Here is a 23,565-nt window from a genome sequence, read left to right as displayed (position 1 = left end):
GGTTCCTGATAATATGGAACCAATTAACATCGAAGGACAAGAAGAGACTGGAATATGGGTACATCAACCAGGAACTGAAGTCTCACAGATTTGGGAACCAAGAAAAGGCAAGAATCGATGCCTCGATAACCAAATACAAGGTGCTGGCAGTGCCCGTTCCACTGCATCTACATCCCCCAAAAATGAAAGCAGCAGCACTGATGAAAATCAGGAAGGAAAGAGCCCGATGAAGTCTGTTGGTCGGGGACTGAAGAGAATCGGTTTAATGTTTCATAGGAATGGGAAAAAAGAAGAATGTCATAATGCAGGGAACATTGAAGAGGACATCAGCTCTCCTCGGATTAATTTGAAGGCGTTAGATCGAAAGGATGTTGGTGTAAAGTTCATCGTTGAAGACAGTCTATCGGGTCCTCTCACAGGAAGAAGTTCAAGAGGTGGGAGCTTTGGTTCTGAAGACAGCCTGCACAAGGGACACATGAAGGATGTTGCAAAGAGCATTCTAAAACATGCTGAAAAGTCTGCAAGACAACTAAAGTATGCATTTTCACGTAAAGGGTCAAGGAAATCAAGCAATGTGTCAGAGAAAGATAACATTCCTGAATCTGAGTCTGTCTCTGATTCTGAATGTCAATGTGAATATTCTGATGATGAATCTGCATTTAGCAGCGTGCAGGATCTGGGGACACCAAGAACAGCAAAACTTGAAGGAAAAAATGTCAAAGCAGGTGAAAATGGTAATGTCTCCAAAGAAGATTCTAAAGGTCTTGCGGACATTTCCAAGAAGCAAAGGTAGATAAAGTAAATTTAGCAAACTTGGGAACTACATATAGTGATGGCAGGAACTCTACTACTGAAGCTGAGAAAGTCTTTCACGCCCAAGACTATCATAGTTAATCAATCAAAAAAGCTTGAGGATGGATTTTTGAGTGTACTCAAGTAGAACAGTTGTAAATGTAGATTGAGTTTTGAGTCTTTATCTTGCTTTTTAATGAGTCGCTCGTCTTGCTTCTTCCATGTTCTTCCACACGAAGAACAAACAGCTTCTGTGCATAGCATTTTCCATCTTTCAACAATACAGCATAATGGCATAAAACATTATGCAGGAGTTTCTTGGCAAGCAGTAACACGATCCAAATTTTCTCTCCAGCCATTATTATTCTTCGAAACTACACAGTTAGCAACTTTCCACCACATACCTGTTTTAGGAACAAAACCATGATTCACCATTTGCCTCAAAACCCAGTCCAACTCCGCAACTGACTTCGTTTCACAGAGCCCCAGAACCATCTTCTTGTACGACAGAAAACTAGGTCTCATACCCCATGAAATCATCTGACTCATCATCTCTTTAGCTTCCAAGTTCCTTTTTTTATCCAACAGACCATATAACACCTCCTGATAAGTCCCAGGGTTTGGTTCACACCCCTTTAACTTCATTCTCTCCAAAAGTTCAATCCCTTCATCAACCCTGCCTTTCTTCCTAAGCCCTGAAATCAGAATGTTAAACGTGATCGTGTCTGGCTCGATTCGTTCCTTCTCCATCCTCTCCAACAACACAAAAGCTTCTTCGAACTTTCCCCTGTTACAAAAACCACGGATTAAAGGAGAAAACGTCATCACATTAGGCCGTGACTTTTGTTTAGGAAATTCGTCGAGCAGTTGGAGTGCAGCTTCCAAGTTCCCACTCTCACAAAGTCCTTTGATGAGTATATTCAAACAACAAGCATCAATCTCAACACCTAGCTTAGGAGCACTCACAAAGATCTTATGAACCTCATCAAACAGCTTCGCCGAAACGAGTAGATTCAAAACGAAATTGAAACTTTTGGAACTCGGCCAGCATCCAAACTCCGGCATACCGAACAAAACCTCGATCGCTCGGTTGATTCTACCGGCTAAATTCCCGTAAACCTTCATCAGATTGTAGAAGAACTCCTCCGAGAAACGACATCGTTTCTCGAGCTTTACGATTCTCATTACTTCTTCGATTTCGTCGAACATCTTAGCTTGTCCGAACTTGTTGATCAGAAGTGCGTAGAGAGACTCCGTTGGTTGGTAGTCTTTACGTTTAGAGTAATGTTGGTAAGCAGGTATCAGAAAGCTCGGATCTTTGACATTCTCGAAGATTTTCAAAACCTCGTTTGGAGCTAACCAGTCCTTGTGCTTTAGCCTTGCGAGTTTATCCTCACCGGAGTATCGTTGCGACGTCGTCGTCGATGATGATGAGAGAAGACGAACGGTCGAAGATGAAACTGATCGGCTTCTTCTGGGATTTGAATACGATGATGCAGACAGAACAACAAGCCTCCGAAGACGAATCATTGTTTCTGTTCCTAGAAGCAGACACTACGAATACGAACTGTTTAAATATGATTATGAAACAAAACCGGTCCATCAATAAATTAAACCAAGTAATTAAGTATTCAGACATTTAGGTTTAGTAAGTTTGTGAAATAATTTGTATGAACCGTATTTTTGTACAGAGCAAATATAATAATAAGTGAAATTAGTTACAAGATGTACAAAGCAGAGGAGTGGAAGCAAGAAAACGAAGCATAATCTTATCGATTCTTCTTCTTCCCTGCAAGAATAGGTTGAATTTGAAGCCTTCTGTTAAAAGCTTCGTTGAAGAGAAAGCGTGTCTGAAACGCAGAGATGATTGGAAGCCATGCTAAGATAGCCATTGGTGCAAACAGAACAACTCCCATTCCATAATCATAAGCTCTAGCAAGAACCTGTGCGAACTCCCACAAGCTCGTTCCTTCTATCTTTGGCCTGACAGCTTGTGCAATCTGCAGCGAGATTTTTAGGGGATGTTGTAAGATATTAAATTGTAAGAGCAGCTGAGAGGTAAACCGAAATGGGAAGGATTGGTACCAGAATTAGACCCCAACCGGTGGGCAAGAAAGCTAAGCAAGAGACTATAAGGTCCTTGATAGAGAGGTGGCAGATGTTTGATAGAGTAATAATGACTGTTAGAATGCTCACGAAGATGAAGACTTTGAAGAACCGAAACAGAAGATGCTTTCTTGTGCTGAAGAGTTGCCTCCCTAGATCTACGGCCTGCACGAGAAAACATATAGAATTGTTTGTAGCTTGACTTGTGGTTCTGTTTTTGTGCATCTTTTTGTTACTCTAGCAGAGAGATAAAAGGAGATGAGAGAGGTTTTACCTTGACTGTGAAGAATGTGGCGAGAATCACGACCCAAGAAAGTGCGTAGACTATGATATTTGTGCTGCTTTGGGAAATGTCAAGGTGATATACCAAACCATACTGATACACGAAGAACCTGAGGGACAAAACTATCTCCAAACAGCGAGCTCCAACACCAGAGCCACGTAGATGAGCTTGCTCGTCGTTCCACCAAGATTGCCAGCTCTTGTCTTGCTGAATCCCTATCCCACCTTGCTCTTTGATCCACCTGTTCCAGTCTCTCCAGTCACCAACTATTATTTCCCAGGTAAATCCTGAAGGGTTGAAAAGAAACGGGGCGCATAACCATGTAAGGGACATGAACCACACTGAGAAAGTGATGAATGAGTAAGCCATATTGCTTTGAGATGTATGCTTGAACAACTCGTAGACGACCAGAAGAATCATGAGCTCAAACCCTTTGATGAAATGGCTTCGCGAATATAATCTGTAATTTTCACTGAAGTTGGCATGGAACACCACCACTTTACGCCCTGTGGGTCTGTATTTAGCGCCTCCATGGAGAATTGTTCTGCCGAAGTAATGCGTTTTGGTTCCTAGAGAGAAAGTGAAGAAGAATGCAGCAAGCTGTAGCTGCATGAGTATGAAATCTTGAAAAGCTATAAGAAATCCTTTCTCCAATCCAATCTCCATCACCATTGGTAGACCGGTCAAGAGACCTAGCTGGATAAATGATTGAGAGGCAAGGGCTGTTTCCAATGACTTTATGTTTTTCACCTTGGCCTCAAGAATAAGCGTCTTCTGTAACCCACTGAGCACGAGGTAGAGTTGACCATAGAGATAAATATATATCCCAATCACAGAAATCTGTACACACGTCAGCAGGATTTAGAGCTCATCCAAAACCGAAACAAGAAAGCGTTATTATTTAGCTAAGTTTCATGTACGTTACCAAGCTACTGAAGTAGAAACCAATGGTTGTGAAATAACAAGACAACATTCTGAAGAAATCAAAACGTTGTCCTAAGCGGTATATGTCACGGCTAATAGTCTGCTCGCTGTTTCCATTAGCCACCTTGGCCTCAAACTTTGAGATTTGATTGAGGCCAACATCACGACCTTTTCCAACTTGGAGATACTCATTGTAGGTTATGCATCCACGTCGTAGGGTGGTATTATAACCTACAGAACACAAGGAAGAGTGTAACTACAAGTAAACCTTACAAAATTGCTGAGAATGAAGTCCTTTATATGTGATTTCATACCAGCAAAAACATCTTCACTTAAGTTAATAGTTCTCGATGCTTTACTGATGCCACCCCTTGTTATGTGGAAAATTCTGTCAAATACATCTGGATGTCCATAGTGAAAACGGACTCTGTAGAAAAAAAAAAATACATACATTAGGTTTCCGTAGCCGCAACAAGTGGAAACTGTAATTTTGAGGGCTCAGGACTTAGGGATTATTGCCTGAGAGGATTAGCAAGAAGCCTTTGACCGATTGTGACAAAACTGGTTTCTTGATATGACATGAACCATGCTAGAGAAGAAACACTGCAATACCAAAAACTCAGGTAAATTCCGTGCTTATGAGATACCATGTCCTGGTTGTCACAGGGAGAAATATAATTATGTGCATGCACGTATGTGTGGAACAAACCTTCCGGTGAAGATGTGTTCCCTTAATCCAAGAATTGTTGGAGGTCTTCTTCCGTGGTTTCGAAGAAATTCTTGAAGGAGATTTCTCATTTTAAAAGCCTCTTCCAGGTAGTGATCCTAACATTAATGTCAGAAGTTTTAGAAGACACAATGGTGGTTTATTAATTGTACATCGAAGAGGCATAAAACTTACTTGGTTCATGTCAATAGTCTGAAGTGCTTCGCCTCGAGTGAAAACTATGGAGTGATTTTGATTCTCAGGCTTCCCTTCTCCAATGTTAGGTGGTCCAGGAAGTTTGACACGGTAGATTTCCTAGAACATCATACCAACTTTAAATCATTGACTATTACGGTGTACCGAAGATTTTACAGTTCAACTTGCACATCAAATTATCAAGCATTGTAGCAAAGTTATTGATACCTGATCAAAACCGTTGACAGCTTTTACCAGTATAGAGTAGTAAACCTTCTTTGGAACATCCAACACGATTTCTTCCCTCTCCTCAACGTATGCAACACGGAGAGACGGGTACCTAAATGCAACAGTCATGGAATAGTGCTTTAGGGAAGCATTTACAACTTAGGCTACTGAATCTAACTGAGGTCATGTACAATTTGCATAACAATAAAAGCTTACTTTATCATCAGGTCAAGTATGTCCTGCGCGTGGGGATCCCCAGCTGATTTTTGGGCTCCAAACATTTGGCAAGACACAACATACGTGAATTTCATATCTGCTAATGCATCAAGTTGTGCGGCTAAAGGTCTGTTACTTCGTTCCACGTCATTGTATCCTTCAAGAATATCTAGAGGAGAAATAGGACTACATTGGAATCTACAAGATAAATGTTTTCAAAAAGAAGTTGCAAAGATCGGAGATTAGAGTCAAGATGACATACCCTCGTCATCTGCCATGTCAAGGAAGGCTTGCAGTTTCAGAGCTTCTCGGCAATACATCATACCACGAACTGTGTTAAGCATGAAAACAAAAGATAAATTTGTTAGTTTAAAGAGTGCTAAGGATCAATCAGGCAATTTGCACATATTCTTATTGGCCTCACCTGTTCTACTCAATGTTTGTCCACGAAATGATGCCCAGCTTCGAAGCTCTTCTTCTTTACCCTCTTTCTTTAATGAGTCCAAATTATCACATCCCATTCGCTCCAGAAAGTTTTTCCACTCATCTAACAATCCAAAGATTAGACTACATTAAAACACGAACAGAAAATACAGACATCAATCAAAACGAACACGCGTTGTGACTTACCTGGAAAAATCTTCTGCATATAAAAGATGATTGACACGCTAGACTGGGTGGAATGTAGTTCCTTCGTTGAATAGTTAATATCCTCCTGATAATGCGGTGTCAAAACACTGCAACCAAAGTGTTAGTCATCAATTGATGATCCAAGCATGTACTCATCTTCTAGTTTCCTAGAGAATGAAGTAATAATTTGAATATTCTTTTAGGGTAAAGTCGTGAAGGCAAACCTGAAAGACATCATATTGCGTACTTTCGGAGCGTCGGGCATATCCATGAAAAGCGAAGTAGCAAAGAAAGATATGCGTCGCCGAGCTTCTAGGTTCTCTGGTATGTCCATTGCACTATCTTTGACGGTTAACAATAACAGAAAACGCTGGATCTGCCAAAACCAATGTACATTATCAGCACACAGCAGAATTTTCGCAGGGTTGGAGTTGGAACAGTTGAATGAAGGCCACATTGTAGCACGCTTATAGGGTACCTGTTCACTCAATGAGGCACTATCTGGCAGTGGAAAATGAATGCATCTATGTTCTCCATAAGATTCAAACAATTGTGGTTCTATAACCCTCATAAAGATATCTGTGTCCTCTTCTGATCCCTCCTGAGACTTGAGCAAATCGAGAATCCTAAACATGCAAAAAATTCTTACGCAATGTTAGCTAGCTCATTCCTCAACATAGAGAGAACTAAAAAAAACAGGGGCTCCGTAACTTCGTAATTCACTAACCTGTCACCATGTACCATTATATCATTTGTTACCAGCTCAAAGATATCCTGAAGAGCCTTTACAAGTTTACCATGTAGTTCTTCGCTTTTCTCAACCTGGAGTTGCTCTTCACTTCCCTCAACCTGGAATGTACAGAAGAACCCATGTATTGTAAAGGGCCGTTGGAAGTACTATAGTTTTAGGCAACGAAACGGCCATCACTTTAAAATCTGAAATCTATAGCAACACCACAAGATGATTACCAGGAGTTGAACCAGCTCAATACATTTATCATGCAACGCTGGGAGCTCAGTCATCTTAAACTCTTCAAGCAAACTTGACTGTCTGATGTTTTCCTCTATCTCGTTTATTATGCCAGATATAATCCTGAGCCAATATCAAATATATAAACTACATACCGCAGGCAGCAGAAAATGAAGTAAAAGTTGTAAATAGCTATGAGGCTATACTTTTTCTCGAGATCACCAACAACAAGAATCTGAAGAATGTACTTCAAAGATTCATAACATTCTTTTACTGCGTAGTACATGTACTCATCTTTCCGAATCCTTCGGTAAAGAACCTCATCTTTCCCGACAAAGTCTTTCGTAATGCTCAGAGCTGTTGAAAACTAGTAAGATGGGGCAGCTATATTTACCAACAACCCGAAATTCCCACCAAAAATAATTGCTTAGAATTTTTTAAGAAAATGTACCTTATTTGCAAGGAGGAAAATGGGCCAACGGATGATCCCTGATAAAACCTCCGATGACATCGGCATCGTCATCAAATCTAGTTCCCTGAATATAAAAATATCACTTATTAGCTATTTATATATGTCACTTTACATGCGTACAATACAGAAGGGAGCAATTTACTTGTTACTAATAAGATCTTCTGTTCTGAAACTGTTAATGACTTGGTTCCACACCAACACAAACTTGGCCATACTATTTTTCTGGCCGTCAGACCCCTGCAAAAAAAAGTGGATGGCTTCTTTATGAGAAGCTCAGATATAGTCCAGCTAATAAAAAAGAGTACAGTTTAGTCTTTTAGCATATACACATTATCCATTCAAAAAAATTCTTACCCTGCCTAAACTGAAAGGGAAAAAGCCTCGTTGTTTTCTCCTTTTCTCATCTTTTGTTGAGTGTGGAATAAGGCATGCATTAAAAGCAGAAGGTAAAGTATGAAACCGGCCTCTCAACATGCCTAAAGTTCGAATCTGAATAGAAATAAAGGAACATGTTAACCTGGAAACAGCAACACCTGGCCAGAAAATGCAAAAATGACAACTCTGGCATTGAAAAAATGTGTGCTTACCTCACCAAGGTGATGCAAAACTCCATACAGCCCACCAAAGATCGTACAGTAGACTGAATACCATATTTGTGTATCCATGAAATAGACCTGAAACTTCAATCTTTATGGAAGGTACGAGCTGGAAAACTCAAAGCTTTTTATCTACCTATAGAGAACTCACCACCATGATCGGCGCCCATACTGCTACAATTGCAGCAGCATTACTCTTCACTATAGAAGGAGAAAAAAAAAGGTTCTTTAGTACGCTTCAATACATACTTTACAACATAAGAACAAAAAATTAAAGTATAAGAGTAAACCTTCTGGGAAAATTTCATGCCATTCATAGTTCCGCACACCAACTTTCATTATAAGTCGTGTAGGTTCTATTAGAGGCTTTATCTGCATTTTCAGATCATAACGAATGTAAGAAATTGTTTGAGCTCAACGCATACAACATCAGTTATCAGTAGCGCCTATCTGTTAACTGCATCAATTCTAGTTACCTCAAATGCATAGCTGAATGAAAACTTGGTCAGGAGAACTAGAATCCAAAAGAGGGTGTATCTGAACAGAAAACAAATATAAAAACTACAGAAAAATAGAAAAAACATGGTCAACAAAAGTAAACGAGGAAATTTGGCCAAATACATACTTGAATTGTGACATCTGAGTTTCTTGCACTCCTCGCCCAACATATAATCTAGGCTGCAGAAAATCAGCTAGCAGTCAATAAAATAATCGGATACTAACTTCTAAATTGAGTTTGATATGCACCAAAACTAAAACGGACAAACTGAAGACATGTACAATACATTTGGTGGGCTTTAATGCTTAACTGTGAGAAATTTGAACAAATGTATAGAGTTTCTGAGATTTATGTACCTGTCCCCACCACGACAAAGTTTTGAAGATGCGATGATTGGAGGTCTCAATGTATTTGCTGATGGCAGGAACGAAAAACAAGACCAACTCAATAGCACTTCCTGTCAGGTATATCGTGACAGCCACCATATATGGAGAAAAACACCATTCACCAAGCCAGGTTTTGTAATCTGGGAAATAACATATGTATTTCCTTCTTGAATGAGCATATAGCACTGGTAGAATAATAGTCCAGATCGTTGCAAAACCCAACTTCACCATCTGCTTCTTCTTTTCATTGATCGGCATAGTGTTTCTGGCTTTCCATTTGAAGATTATGTCAAGAATACCTGCAACACGCCCCATAAATTGTTAGCAATAAGTATTTTATCTTAGGTTTCATATTAAAGATGGCTGATAACCTTTTATAAGATTTAGAATTGCAGAGGTAATGAAAATGCTCATGACGTCTTCAAATATATTGGCATTAAACATTTGGAGTGGAGATCCCACATCATGACAAGCCATAATAATCAATGCCTGAAATGATAAGAAGATTTTCTGCATTTGTTAATGTATACTTGGATATAATTTGAACGATGAAAGAGCAGAATAAGAGGAACCTGTAGAGACAAAACAAAGAAACTCCACATTCTGTCAAAGCTTCGGAATATCTGCCAAAAGGAACGTGTCTCTACAAAATTTGTCTTCCCCAGCCATTTTGAGGTTGGTTTAGTTTGTTCCTCACGGAGACCCTACAGTGAAGAGAAGATCACATGACGCAAGGAAAAATGTATCTATATAGCGGTTTGAGACGTACAATCTTTGTAAATAGTTTAAAAACAATGCAATTTTCTGAACCTAACAACGTTAGTCCTACAGACAGCCAAAGTTCTTTTTCTGAATGATGACTTGGAAGCCGTTCACACATGTATTGACCAATTTGAATAATGTGCTTACTTAGATATTAACTGATAATATGCTCCGTAGTCTCTTGAACAAGCTAGGAACACCGTACTGCTATGACAAAAGTGAACAGCCTACTGATGAATAAAGCTTCCGGTGTTCTTTAGGTTACTTAGTGTGTATATGCAAATGAATAATCAGGGGAAGAGATCCATGAGTTACAGGGACATGTACCCCAAGTTCTTCGTCATCCTCTATCTCTTCATCCGTTTTCTTTGTCTGCTTGCGAAATCTAAGCATTCCTTGCCATCTCCCTGGTTTACTGGTATCTGACGATTCTACACAGAAAAAGTCGTGCTGACATTGGCCATCAAAGCATTCCTCGCCATCTCCCTGGTTCACTCGCATTGGCCAACCTATTTCGAAGCATTCAGGAGACCTGTAGAAGACGTAAAGACTGATTAGTGATATTGTTCACGGCTTTTAAACACAGATATGGTAGCAAAGAGACGTAATATGGTGTTCTGACCAGAAGAACTCGTTCAGATCATCGTAGTTTCTCCACATTGAATGATCAGCAGTTCCATTCTTGTTCTTATCAGCTTCCTGCAGACATATTCTATACAATTGACTACTCATTTTAAAGTTAATTCAAGCACTTCATCAAACAGAAGATCACCTTTTCGACAACCCTGTATATGGGGGTAACTACATTCACAAGGAAAGATTCGTGTCCTACACCATATGCTGGCATGACTTTCTCCCCAGTTATCATACTAACTGCACCGGTTAAAACTCCATGCAATTCATATGCCATCTGAATTATCATCAACATCAACATCAACATTGTGAAAATTGATCAGATTGAATGATGAACTTTCTAAAACGCATTAATAACATGGAAACAGAATTTTTTCGCTTACATGGTGGAAAATATAACACAGGCACTCTGGCATGAACCTCAAGTTTGACGCCTCTCCCCATATGAGAAGGTAGAGTCCTATATACAGTGTTTTATATTGTAGGGCTTCCTGTTTCACATAGGGCAACCTGCAGGTAGATCGTGAGGCCAAACAATTTAATATAAATGGGCTAAAGAGGTGAAAAAACTATTCTAAGTGAACAGATGAAGATTATCAAAAAATACCTGATGTTGTTTTTTCTCCCAAGAAATTTGCACCAGTTTGTGTAGTTCTTAAAAAACTTCTTCATCAACGCATCTACTGCCTCATCACCAGACTGGTTACAAGAATTAAGATTATGTCAGTTTCAAAGATGGAGAACTTAATTTATTCAAGAAAAAGGCGACATAACACAGCACCTTTGGTGCTGAAGACTGCTTCTGAGGTTGCCGTATTATGGTGTTACTGAGCAGTAGGATCAGATGCTCTCTCTGATTGGCAACATTTCCATTCTAGCGGAAGAAAAAAATTGAAAGTCTGGTCACTATCTGTAGTTACAGTCTTTACAATACTGATAGCGAGTTCCTGACAAGTACCTGAAACCCAAATGCATACTGCAGGAATTCTAATAAATCGACAAAAGGCTGGTGTCTCTGGAAATCCTCTGGAGAAGGCAACCCGCGAGTGTTACGTACAATTGCAACAGCAGCTTTAATCTGTATTTAAGACACAAAGAAACATTTCACCATGAAAATTTCAGTATGCGGTGTGACAGAACAATGCATACATACTACAATGAGAAATCATAAAAACAAAAAACACCAAATACTTAAATGGTGAGAAGACAATATATATCTTTGTACCTCAGGCAGATGCATGATTGCTTGGTGTACCCCTCCTTTATCAAGAGGAAGAATGTTATATGGCACATAAAATTCAGATTTTGCCCGAATACTGTCTCTATCCGTAATGGCCTATCAGCAAACAAAATATTTAAAATTAGACATACAACATTGTGAAACCAATGCACAAGTTATATATAGATTCGGGTGGAGAGAAACGAATCAAAAAAAAANAAAAAAAAAAAAAAAAAAAAGAAAGAGGGGAGAACCTGCGGGCCAGCACCACTTGTGACTGTCTTAAGAACTTCATACAAAACAGAAGCAATTCTGCGTGCGTTAATCAATTTCTCTCGCTGACTATTAAGATGAAAACTCCAAATGTGTTAGTGTGTTGGCTGAAACTGAACTAAAACAAGCTATATATAGTAAGTAGATTTTACCTGGTATCGAGATTGAATGCTGCACCATGTCTAATAATGTATTCCTTGTAAGCATGATAGACACGTTTGAGCTCCCGTACATCACTCTTCTCCTTCCTTCTTCTTACCGTAAACTCTTCATCCTACAAAAAAAATCAAAGAAACATATCATTTGTTTAGAAATTTTCATGAATGATTCCGATTTGTTCATATCATCTTGGTAAAAAAAAACACAGCTATAGGAGACTTGCCTGTTCAAGCCTTTGAAGAAGAGAAGTTTTGAACTGCCGTACACCTCTTCCGGTAGAGTTTCTATCCATGTGATGAGCTATCTCGAAAGCATGAAATCGGCCTGCAACCCCCAAACATTTCAACATTATAATATTGGAAACTGAAGTATGATTCTTCAACAAGAAAGCTCCAATTTCGAACAAGGTAGTAAAAATTGAGCTGAAAAATTTAGGGAAGGAGAGGAGGGGTGGGGGAGAGTGAGCTCACAAAGATAAGCGATACGAGGTTCCTCAGACTCAACCAAATTAGCAATACGAAGAAACCTCTGAATCTCTGAGGCTAATGTCGCAGGAAGCCTCTCGCTATCAAAAGGCTCCGAGGACGAAACATGTTCCCGAAAAGTTAGGGATCTAGTGAACTGGTGGCGTTCCGGCGAATCATCATCACCCAGAATAGGCCGTGAGTAACTAGTGCTAGGAACATCTATGGGGTCTACGGGGACGATTTCGTGAGACATATCCAGGAGAATAAATCAGAGAATCAGACGAAGTACTAAAGCTGATTCTTCTAATTCTAGGGATTTGTTCGTCGGTAAGGAGGGAAGGAGAAAGAGGGAAAGAGATGAGTGGAAATGGGAAGAAAATTTATAAAAAGTTGCAATTGCTTAGCGAGGTGAGTTTCCAATTCCATGGCGGAAATTTTTGAAAAAGGAGGAGAGATTTGATGAGAGGGGATGGATGATACTGGAGTGATGATGAGTGCGATTTCCTTTTCTTTTTTTTTTTCTTTTTCTTTGGGCGCTTTTTGCTTTCTTTAATAGAGTTGGCCGTTTTTTCTTTTTTTTTTAGAGGGAAACATAGAGAGAATATGTAGGCGTAGGTTATTAAATTATGTATTTTCAGTTTTTTTTTTGTTTTTTTTTCCTTTGATTAGATTATAATTTTATTAATTAAAATTTTAGATTATATAACTCCTTGATATACAGTAATATAATGTGTGTGATTTTATATTATTTTTAAGCAAATGATTTATTATAATTAAACTTTACCTAGTTTTGGAAGAAATGTAATTTGGATTAATCCTGATATAACTAGGTTTAAGTTTTTGATTACTACATGTTGTGATTAAATCATTTGAGTCAATTTCATATGTATTACAAGAAAAGTTGAGATTTACTATATTGAAGTCTATATCTATAGAGGAGAAGTGTTAATTAGCTTTGCATAATTGGTCTTAAATGTCAGAAAGATTAAAGTTGTGAAGAACTTTTTTATTAACTAAGTAAGCTTTTTTTCTCCAAAAGATAACAAAATAAAAGACAAGAGTTAAAGTGATAGATAATAAGATGTATGAAGAAACAAACATTTGGTATATGTAGTAGTTTACTAGTTTCATTGGATGACTAACAAACAAAAAAGTGTTTTGTTTGTTGCTAAATCCCTGCTTTAAAAAAGTGGCTAATTCACAACAATAGTTTATTTTACACCGTAATATATATACCAACGTGCATGGGAATAGAAAAAAACTAACATTAAAAAAGAAAAGAAGCTGATTGACTGTAAAGCAGCCAAATCTTATTTAAATGAATTGGAATATTAAAGCATATACTTGATGTGCATATATGTATCTTAGTCACTAAGAATATGCCAAAAGACTACAAATAACTTGGTGCCCAAAGCGAACCAATCTCTTTTTTTAAAACATCAAACTGAGCTTTTCTTTTGTGTGTATTTTGTCTTGATTTTCTCTTACGTTATTTATTGCACAAACTATATTTAAAAAAGCCACGAGATACATGGACAATTTTATGTATCGAAGATAATAAATTTACTTAATTACATTGACGAGTGTGTAATGCATAGACCTCAAGTGAAGCTTAATGGTAGTTTTGTCTTGAACCCAAGTATTTTTCTAAATGCAATGAACTGATATCTGCGCCTGATATATAGAATTAGAATTGGACTTCCATATATGATTTTTAGATACATGTTGATCAATCGCCCATGGCCCATGGGCTTTGTGTGTTATGTATTTTGAATGCAAAGCAACCTACCAAAGCTTAAATGTCTTCAAATCAGTTTTTTATACAAAAAAATATTTATGATATATGGACGGTTTAAAAAGTTCTTCGAAGAATTCTCACATCCAACCAGCACTTGTAGACTTGTAGTTAACTGATTTGTGCTAATAGTGTCGATGTGTCAGGGACTCAGTGTGTCACGATATGAAAATCCATATTCGTGTATTGCATGTTGTTGACAAACAAAAAAAATAACTTTCATATTTTTTTTTGTTTTTGGTTTAAACAACTTTCATATTTGTTTAGGTTTATTTATATTTTTTTATTTTTTGTCGACCAATTATATTTTATATTTCTAAGCCCAGTAAAACATGATTTTCACTTTTTAGAAAATTTTGTCATAATTTAACAGCCAAACGACATTCAAATATCTCTTTAACCAAACTATACACCAACAAGAGTCCAATACCATTAATTTGCCCTTTGTTCACTTATGTTGATATTTCTTTTTTTAATCAAGCTATTTTCAAAGTATACTAATTACTAATATTAACTTTTTGTATATTTTAAAAGTTATAATGATAAAAATATACTTTTAAATTAAAAATATATTTCCATCCAGCTAGTTTTAATGATTGTTCTTGTCAAGTGATAATCACGATAAATCTTCTAACATATTTCTTTATATATATATGTTTTTTTTTTGGGCAAAAAACATAGTAATTTCCCAAAATCCATAATAAAAAGCATGTAACATTAACGTACCGTTTACTAATACATACATGAATTTAAAAGGTTAAATAACTGGTTGAAACATCCTTCTTCTCTTTTGTTAAAAGATTATATGAAACACTTTTGTTTCTTTTTTTATGTTAACAGATTATTAAACAGCTTTTGCTATATTATGGCTTCACGAAATCAATCAATACATAACCACATCATTATCCTCTTGCCATAGAGAAAGAGTTGGTTCCTCAAATGTAAGTCCATAGTTAATATGAGAGTAATAATCACCACCTTCAATCTCAAGAACACTACTATCTACCACACCATCCATGTAAGAAAGTTCCGTACACCAATTCATCATCTCATCATCATTTTGCGACGAAATCATACCAATATCAAAGTCGTTAAGCCACCTGAAATCATCTTCAAGACCGCATATCGTCGGGGTCTGTTGCAGATCAATTTTCCTAGCTTCTATGGTCGGAGAACTCATGTTGATCTCCACTTCTAACGATCTAATCACACTATTTAATTTCTCTTCTTCCTCTTTGTTGATGCTACTATGATTTTCCACGGGAGATTCTTCTTCCAAGAACGACATGAGAAGCTCATCGTTGTTAATCTCCATGCCGCCTTGATGGTCAAAAGCATATTGCACCGACGCCATTTGTGAGAGAGGGGAAAAAAGAGTAATTCTTAAGAGAAAATATATATACTACTTTAATAGATTATAGCTTGAGCCAAAACTAAGGTCTCTTATATAGGCAAAGGTTCATTAATTAATTAGGCAAATTGGCATATGAGATAAGATGTCTCCCCCACACTACACGACCAATCATGTGATCATATGTAATATGATATGATGATGGTAATAATACTTAATAATAAAAAACAATAGGATAGCGTAGCTTTTGGCCTAACTAGTAATGGACCATCGATGAGACATGACTAAATGAAATTAATTCTTGAGCATCTATATAATAATAAAGTTAGTTGAATGTCAAATTTCAAATGTACAAGTGGGAATATGCGTACAGGCAAGATCTTTCAAGTTTGGTACAATGCACACAACCCACTTAATACTTATAGATATGGTTTAGGACAGGCGAAGAAACAAAGCCGAGACATCTACTTTACTCGTGTTTGCAATTAACTTAGGAACAAATCGACGGACGTAGAATTACTTTTATTTTTAAAAGGGGAACTTTTTAAAATGCTCCGGATAATACCACTATTATGTAGACAAAGAAAACACCAGTACCATATAAATATCCACAAAAAGTAATTTATTTTTATGAAAGATTTTATTCTTGAGGAATTGATTTCTACAGGAAAAAATAATTTAAAGGCAATGTCAAACTTTAATTTATACACCATATCATTTCTTAAACAAAAAATTATGATTTGTGGCCGTAACAAAAACATTAAGAAATGAAGAAATAAAAACATGAGGGATAGAAAATTATAGAATACCATATCGATTTTAAGAAAAAGAATCTCACATAATTGTAAAACGAAGAAATTCTTTTTGTTTTAGAAAACTGATGAAACAATAGAATCACGGAATTGTTCAACGTTCATATATCACAATTATACAGTTTGCGTTACCTTTTTAACAATTTCCTTACATGAAACGATTCGGATGTTTTAAAAGAAAACTAAGATCACAATTAAAGGTGGGCGTCGTGTGTTTATGAAGAAGTGTTATAATACAATAATGTCACAAAATTTGTAAAAGCTTTATCTCTAAAATTAACTGATATATAATTTCTTCAAAAGTTTTCTAATAAGCTGTACGAATGAACCATTTACACGCCTATAAAAACGGTTCGGGACACTAACATATATAGGCTTGAAATAAATACAATGTAGGCTAAAGAGCCTAAGAATGCAAATGGATGTCACAATCACGAATTCACAATACACGTACCGACACTAAATTGATAATAAAAATATATGTAAAAAAGGAAACTTTAATTTTGAGGGGGTCGTATACGATATGCTTGATAAGGTACGTGTCACATGTGGGTGTTGGATGTTGGAGAAGAAGTGATTTGACCGAATAAATGAGATTCGAAGCATTAGCACGAGTGGTGGTTCTTCTAGTGGACCGACCCACCCCATCTTCGTCGCATCAATTATCGCTCGGTACACATGATTAAATGATTAAAAACTTTGTAATGTAATGTTTTTAATTAGTAAACATGGGATTCTTAAACACTAAACTAATTTATTTGTTTTCAATAATAATGAAACGATAATAATAGCACATGATTTAACAAAAAATCATAATTTGATGTCGGTAAAATATTGTTATTTGTTATTATTTTAAAATAATTTTAGGATAATAAATCTATGAAATTGTTAGTTGTTGTATCAATAGAATATAAATATTTTAATTATTACTAATAAATTGATTTAGTATTTATAATATATATCTTTTTGGTTAATTATTATTTTTAAGTGAGGTTATTTTAGTAATTTTACATATTTAAAAATAGTTTTTGAAATGATAATATTGGCAGTTTTCAAAAGTGTAGACAAAAAAAATTATTTTTTCATAGAGGTGAACTGGAAAAAAAAAAAACAAGAATTACATCTAGAAATTAATGATAACATGTAACTTTTTTGAAACAGTTTTTTCTTTCTAAAACATGAATCTAAAAATGAAACAGATTATATAAACCAGAAACCGAGCGATCGGCTTCTTTCCTTATTCTATACCAGTCATCAACATTTAATTTCACCGGTTGATCTGCTTTTTTTTTCTAATTTTCCTCTGTAAGTCTGTAACCAGTAAAATGTTCATTTAAAAAAAAAAAAATTTATCAAGATCTGTAAGATGATGCAAGTATATATATTAACCAAAAAAAATGCTGTAAAGGAAATAGGTAACACTTTCACCGAGTTTTTCGCTTACACGTGTGAATATTACCTATTCAAACTTCAAAGTCACATGTATAACTTTTATAAATGTTCAAAGAGGAATTGGATGGAGGAACAAAGATGCAAGAAGGTGTTTGAGCTTTTGATCAGGATCCCCGAACCCATCACCTTCTTTGTAATACAAATCCATCACACGCGAAATGTTGACTAGTCGCACCAGAATCTGTCGCGGCACAGCTTTGGACGTCATGAACTCCTCCATTAATATCTTATAATTATCTCTTTCCATCTTCTTCAGTACTTCAACAGCTACTTCTTTGGTAACGTCATGTTGCTTCATGTAACAATTGACGCCATTTGCCACCTCTCCTCTGCTCATCTCTTGCTGTAATATTGTACTGCTTATATTAGAGATGTTGCAATAGCCTTGAAAAAAAAAACAGAATTAAAAGTTGTGTATATACGTACGTCGAACGTGACAATGTCATTTCTAATACGAAACACAGTATTCAAGGCGTGGAAGATTTTGGGTTTGGAGTAAAACCACTCGTTCAGTTGCTTCTGATCACAATCGTCGACCATTGATATAAAGCCGTATGCTGCCAAGTCGTCCAGTGCAGACGAGGGGATCCCAATCTCCATGTGATCCTCAAAGCTTGGCACATCACCTGCGCGTGCCCATTTTGCTATCGCTAGATACAATATCATCAGACTTTAGTCTGCAAGGATCGTTGTTCTTTGTTAATTAGGTTAACGTACGTATTGGTTTTATACTCTTTCTACTACTTGAGTTCAGTTAACTTACCTCATCTATAGTTGGTTGCAGCCTACCTAGTTTTCCTTGAGCTATCATTTCTTGATGAATATCTTCCACAGTTTCTAACACATTTTGGTAGATGATTCTCATATACGTCGGTAGTTCGTCCATGGCCAGCAGATCCCATCTCGACATTTCGTTTCTCTGTTAGGTACATTAATATATGGAAACACATATATAGATCATATAGATGCATGAGATCTTGGTATGCATGGTTGTAGATAAGACTCTAAATACATACTTTTGAAAAGCATCATGAAGACTCTTAACTTCAGGAAGAGTGGCATATGCATCACATGTATCATCCACAACAGTCAAGATCAGTGTCAGTTTAACCGAGAAAATCCTCCCAAGTGAATATCGCGGCTCGAAAAACATTCTCAGTCCCCCAAGATAGGTCTCCACACTTCGGTCCCTTATGAAATACGGTAGCTTAGATGGTATACCTAGCTCCTCCCACCATCTTGAACCATAAAAATTAGGTTAGATTTGTAAGGAATATGGACGACGAGAATCTTAAATATACCGTATAATTACCTGGTGATAATTTTGAGCTCTTTGATGTAATGCATCTGGCAAAAATTGAAGTTGAGCTTTGAAAACCTGAGGAGCGTCTCATCGTGGCCTTCTTCTTGTTCATAGAAAGAGATGTACTGCCGTGCTACTAGTATCTCTATGCTATGATATCGAGCTCTATACAATGCGTTTTGTACATGCTTAAAAAGATGGGAGCTTGTTTCGTGGCTGGCCAACGATTCCAAGTGGTACCGCGCGAAACTTATGGCTTCATCCATTATATCTTCAGATGGTGTTCCGAGATGTGCGGCTTCGTACATCTGTAGCAGCCCTCTAACATCGCCAACTATACTTTCCTTAAACTTGACATCTTCGCCTATGAATCTATCGAACACATCTATACCAAAGCATTATAAGCTATGTTATATATACATGTGAAACAAGAAAAAAAAAACTGATCAAACTCGATCGTTTACTTTCAGTATACGTACCGCACGATATCTTGTGTCCGTATAGTCTGAAAACCTCAAACATAATTGCCATTGTTTCCAAATCATCCTCGTCCAAAATTAAGCAGGCCAACTTCCCGAAAGCCTCGTGTAGAATCTTCTCGATTTCGCTCTCGTAGTAATGAGCTATAGCGAGGCTGATAAGCAAATGGATGAGACGAATCCTTTCCTTGTCGCTTCTGTGAGGAGACATGAGCATGTCTCTCACTTTAGGCTTCAACACCGATTCAATTTCTTCCTCAAGTGCCTCAAATTCCTACAAATATACAGTTAAAAAAATAAAAATCATGCACGGTAACAAACACATATTTTAGCAAAAAAAAAAAAATACATCCACACGAAACACATTGGACCAAGTCAGTGTGACTTACGGAGTCATCGAGGGGAATAGAGAGGAAGTGATCTCCCCAAACAGATGGAGCAAAGTACGTCAATGGACGAGTACTCTCAAGATCGCCACTAGTCTCAGCCTTAACACAGAACAAGTCGTGTTTTGTGGAATTCTTGGAGGAAAGAGACTGTCCTTGAATTAAACGGCGAGGAAAGAGAGAGAAGTTGGTCTTCAGACAAAGAGGGACGTTGTGAATGATAGGGAGAGTTTTAGGACCAAAACAGATTTTTGATGCTTCCATTTTTTAGACACTCTCAGTACAAGAAAGACACGAGAAATATTAAGTCTCCTCTACTCCTTATCTTAGGATATATGTGATACTTCGATGTCTCACATCCTACGCTGTTTTAGAAACTATACAAACGTTATTGGATCATATCATATATAAAGTGAATTATTGGATTTAGAGGTACGTGCGCACATGGGGATCAAAATTGTCAACAACATCATTACATGAAACTTCCTGTACCAAAATTAAAAAATTGTCAGATGGAAATAATTAATTACTCATGTTTGATTTTGTCATATTGAAGTACTCTATTTTTGGTTAAAATCCTCTGTTTTTTTTTTAATATATAAAACAGCAGTACTCATAAACCAACTTTTGGACTATGACTTTGTTTTGTTTGGTAGTTTTTAAATAAAAATGTTAGTAATCAATAAGTATATCATTAAAATAAAAATCTCTAACCTTTCAAATTAAGTCGTCTACGCGCGGGTCATTTAATACCCGATTAGTTGACCCGTTTATCTCTCAAATATATATATATNCATCTCTCATATATATATATATATATATATATATATATATATATATATATATATATATATATATTATGTATTAAATCAACCATAATCTTGCCTAAGTCTTAATCGGTTAGAATATTTAATTAAAAATAACATATACATCAGAATAAAATAAAGAAAACGTTTAAATACATAATAAATCAAATCTAAAATTATGATTCTTTATAAATATTTTAGGAAAAAACGAAAAAAGCAAGAAAAGGAAATTACAGTTAATATTTGTGCATATTTTTCCTCACAGTTTTAGGAACAAATAAATAAATCCAGTTTAATTTTAAAAACAATTTAAAATAAAAATCAAATTACTTTAAAAGGTATTTTAAAATAGTAATAATATCATAGCCTTAATATATAAGATATGCGAAATTAATAAAAATCAATTCAAATTTATTTTAATGGATATATAAAAAATCAACTTATTTGAGAGTACTCTCTTCTATTTATATTTGTATTTCTAAATAGTAATTAACCTAAAATAAGTATTTAAAACTCTAAAATTCAGTAATTATAATTGGTTGACTATATTGTATTACTATATATTTATGCAAAATTGAATATTAATAAGAAGCTTTTTCATTTATTTACTATGAACAAATCTTCTATTGGAGAAAAAAATAAATTATATGTAAAAAAATGTGAGAAAAGCACAAAATTTAGTTATGTTCTTATCCAAAAATTTTGAACGAAAAAAATTGTCCTATAGTTAATTATTTAAAAGAGAACAGTTATGAGACATAAAAAAATTTACAGGTAAGGATGAGATGAAATAGGATGGACAGGACAAGACAGAATGGGACGAAATGTTTTTGCCATTCTAAAATAGTTATGTGTAGGTTATATACGTGCAATAGTCTAAACTAAAACCAAATTAAAATCTGATATTTGGATTGAACACCTATAAGTATACCGTTATCGCTTAAAAACTGCAAAACGATCATTGTATATTTGTTACCGTGCAAAGGATTAACGATGTCTAAACAACATACTTATCTAAATATGTTTTAACTTTTACCACGTAAGTAAACCAAATATATTATTCAACACTATTTAAAATTTCAAAATTACAAAAATACATAAACCAAAACATTTTATGAATTCGAAATATACATAAATTAATTACAACATATTCATCCCGTGCGGTATCATCTAGTTAATCTGTATATCTGAAGCATTACTTGTTGTTAAACTAGTTTCTTGAATTACTCAGCAGCTTTTGATATTGAAGTACTCTGGAAAAAATGTCATACGAATACGATCATTAATTATCCCCTTTTAATTAATTGTAAAGATGATCACAAAGCTGCAGAGATCGAAGTATGTGTCCCAAAATCATCACTGAACAATACAAACGTGATCACAAAGACTTTAATTATAACTATTACAGCAAATTCATATTACACCCCGTAACCTTCCGGATCCTGCATTTTAATTAGAGAAGATGATCACGAACATGTTTTTATATACAATAAGAACCTATACAAACAGACGTGAATGTATGCATTCCCCAATCAGATTAGAAATTCAGCATCCCACTATTCCCCGATTCTATTGTTTACAGAATTTCCATAATTGTGGTATTCATTTATTTTTTGCACAAAGTTTCATTAAATGTTTCCTGGCCGTTGACCAGGTTCTTCCTTTGTTTCTTGTTTAATGGAAATAAGAGATACCTTTGGAATAGAAACAGAACCCAAAAACAGAGTCTCTTGAGTCTTGACTGCGATAAGACATAGAACTATGGAAGCAACAAGAATGGGTTTTGGACTCAGAGCTTTCTCTTACCTTCGAAAATCCCCTCACTTTCCTCGTCGTCGTTTGCTTCACAGCCGGCCCACACTCTATCTTGGAATCCCATAAAACACGACTTGTTCGTTGTAAGGTCTGATGATCTTGACCCTGTGCAAATGCACCCCAACACATACATATATAGAGCCGGCCCTGGACTTGTTAGTTCAATATTCACTTGAGACGGTAACAGGTGAACCGTTTTCTACACCAGCTTATGTTCTTATGGATCAGCTTTCTACAAGTTATCTGAGATTGCATGGTGTTCTCTCGCAAATCAAGAGCTTAGCTTGGTCACATGGCCACAATACCTCAACCATGTTCTCCTATAGAATAGTATGAAATATGAACTGTAAGTACCTGATTCTTTGTATTCTACTTACTCTGATCGAGCTAAGTGCCCCAAAATTTTAGAGACTCACGATGTACTCTATGAATTTTCTACCACACAATCCTTTGACAAAGGACTGGGGCAAAAGACTCATAAATCATATAGGAGTAGATAGACTTCACAAATTGGGATCTGATTTTTATCTACTTGGGAAGTGAAACCTTTTATTAGAGCTTCCTCCAGTCACTATTTAACATGATATGAACTGCAGTCATTACTACTTAATTATGGCATGAAAAAGTCACGTTCTATGTACTTATTCTAATGATTATTTTGAACTTCTTACTTTGTTAAAATAAGTACATAGAACGTGACTTTTTCATGCCATAATTGAAATTATTTCATATTATTTTGTTCCCAGACTAGAGTTTAAAATAACAGTAAAGACGTTGACCTTCATTGCTTCCAAGCATTAGGAGTTTATTAGAACCTATTAAGAGCTCCACTTACTCACATTTAATTTGG

The 23,565-nt window shown here is 36.0% G+C and overlaps 5 protein-coding genes across 5 annotated transcripts in view; 1 reads left to right on the top strand and 4 right to left on the bottom strand.

Annotated features, from left to right (window-relative positions):
* The window catches only part of LOC104765271 (C2 domain-containing protein At1g53590-like), a 5,363-nt gene extending 4,371 nt beyond the window's left edge, over nucleotides 1–992 (top strand). The window contains exon 12 of the mRNA XM_019241362.1: nucleotides 141–992. Coding sequence (XP_019096907.1) covers nucleotides 141–793 — 653 coding nt within the window. The 3' untranslated portion in view covers nucleotides 794–992. The remainder of the gene's footprint in view (nucleotides 1–140) is intronic.
* LOC104765270 (pentatricopeptide repeat-containing protein At3g14580, mitochondrial-like) lies at nucleotides 1,029–2,365 on the bottom strand. The gene has a single exon (XM_010488955.1). The coding sequence runs from the start codon at nucleotides 2,320–2,322 to the stop codon at nucleotides 1,096–1,098; it is 1,227 nt and encodes a 408-aa protein (XP_010487257.1). The 5' UTR covers nucleotides 2,323–2,365; the 3' UTR covers nucleotides 1,029–1,095.
* Nucleotides 2,437–13,015, bottom strand: LOC104765269 (putative callose synthase 8). Its single transcript, XM_010488954.1, has 41 exons — nucleotides 12,520–13,015; nucleotides 12,273–12,373; nucleotides 12,043–12,164; nucleotides 11,872–11,959; nucleotides 11,624–11,734; nucleotides 11,357–11,476; nucleotides 11,180–11,272; nucleotides 11,006–11,097; nucleotides 10,782–10,908; nucleotides 10,538–10,675; nucleotides 10,388–10,464; nucleotides 10,093–10,297; nucleotides 9,576–9,707; nucleotides 9,375–9,492; nucleotides 8,974–9,302; nucleotides 8,744–8,796; nucleotides 8,595–8,655; nucleotides 8,409–8,490; nucleotides 8,270–8,319; nucleotides 8,110–8,196; nucleotides 7,877–8,011; nucleotides 7,665–7,759; nucleotides 7,502–7,586; nucleotides 7,257–7,417; nucleotides 7,050–7,173; nucleotides 6,808–6,929; nucleotides 6,559–6,706; nucleotides 6,305–6,456; nucleotides 6,081–6,187; nucleotides 5,875–5,997; nucleotides 5,713–5,781; nucleotides 5,451–5,619; nucleotides 5,235–5,346; nucleotides 5,007–5,126; nucleotides 4,815–4,930; nucleotides 4,625–4,708; nucleotides 4,420–4,532; nucleotides 4,107–4,336; nucleotides 3,173–4,021; nucleotides 2,878–3,063; nucleotides 2,437–2,792 (listed from the first exon to the last, which is right to left on the bottom strand). Exons 1-41 carry the CDS (start codon nucleotides 12,767–12,769, stop codon nucleotides 2,562–2,564), a joined length of 5,967 nt encoding a protein of 1,988 aa, XP_010487256.1. The 5' UTR covers nucleotides 12,770–13,015; the 3' UTR covers nucleotides 2,437–2,561.
* LOC104765268 lies at nucleotides 14,990–15,726 on the bottom strand. Its single transcript, XM_010488953.2, has one exon. The coding sequence runs from the start codon at nucleotides 15,663–15,665 to the stop codon at nucleotides 15,195–15,197; it is 471 nt and encodes a 156-aa protein (XP_010487255.1). The 5' UTR covers nucleotides 15,666–15,726; the 3' UTR covers nucleotides 14,990–15,194.
* Nucleotides 17,908–20,436, bottom strand: LOC104765266 (terpenoid synthase 25). Its single transcript, XM_010488952.1, is given in 7 exon segments — nucleotides 17,908–18,269; nucleotides 18,353–18,603; nucleotides 18,686–18,828; nucleotides 18,943–19,164; nucleotides 19,239–19,614; nucleotides 19,709–19,982; nucleotides 20,098–20,436. Coding segments are annotated over 7 exon segments (1,821 nt in total). The 5' UTR covers nucleotides 20,359–20,436; the 3' UTR covers nucleotides 17,908–17,975.

This window comes from Camelina sativa, chromosome 19 (assembly GCF_000633955.1).
Source record: "Camelina sativa cultivar DH55 chromosome 19, Cs, whole genome shotgun sequence".
In the NCBI taxonomy this organism is placed as follows: domain Eukaryota; kingdom Viridiplantae; phylum Streptophyta; class Magnoliopsida; order Brassicales; family Brassicaceae; genus Camelina; species Camelina sativa.
The sequence above is the reverse complement of the archived record's forward strand: the minus strand, read 5'-3'. Positions and strand labels throughout refer to the sequence as shown.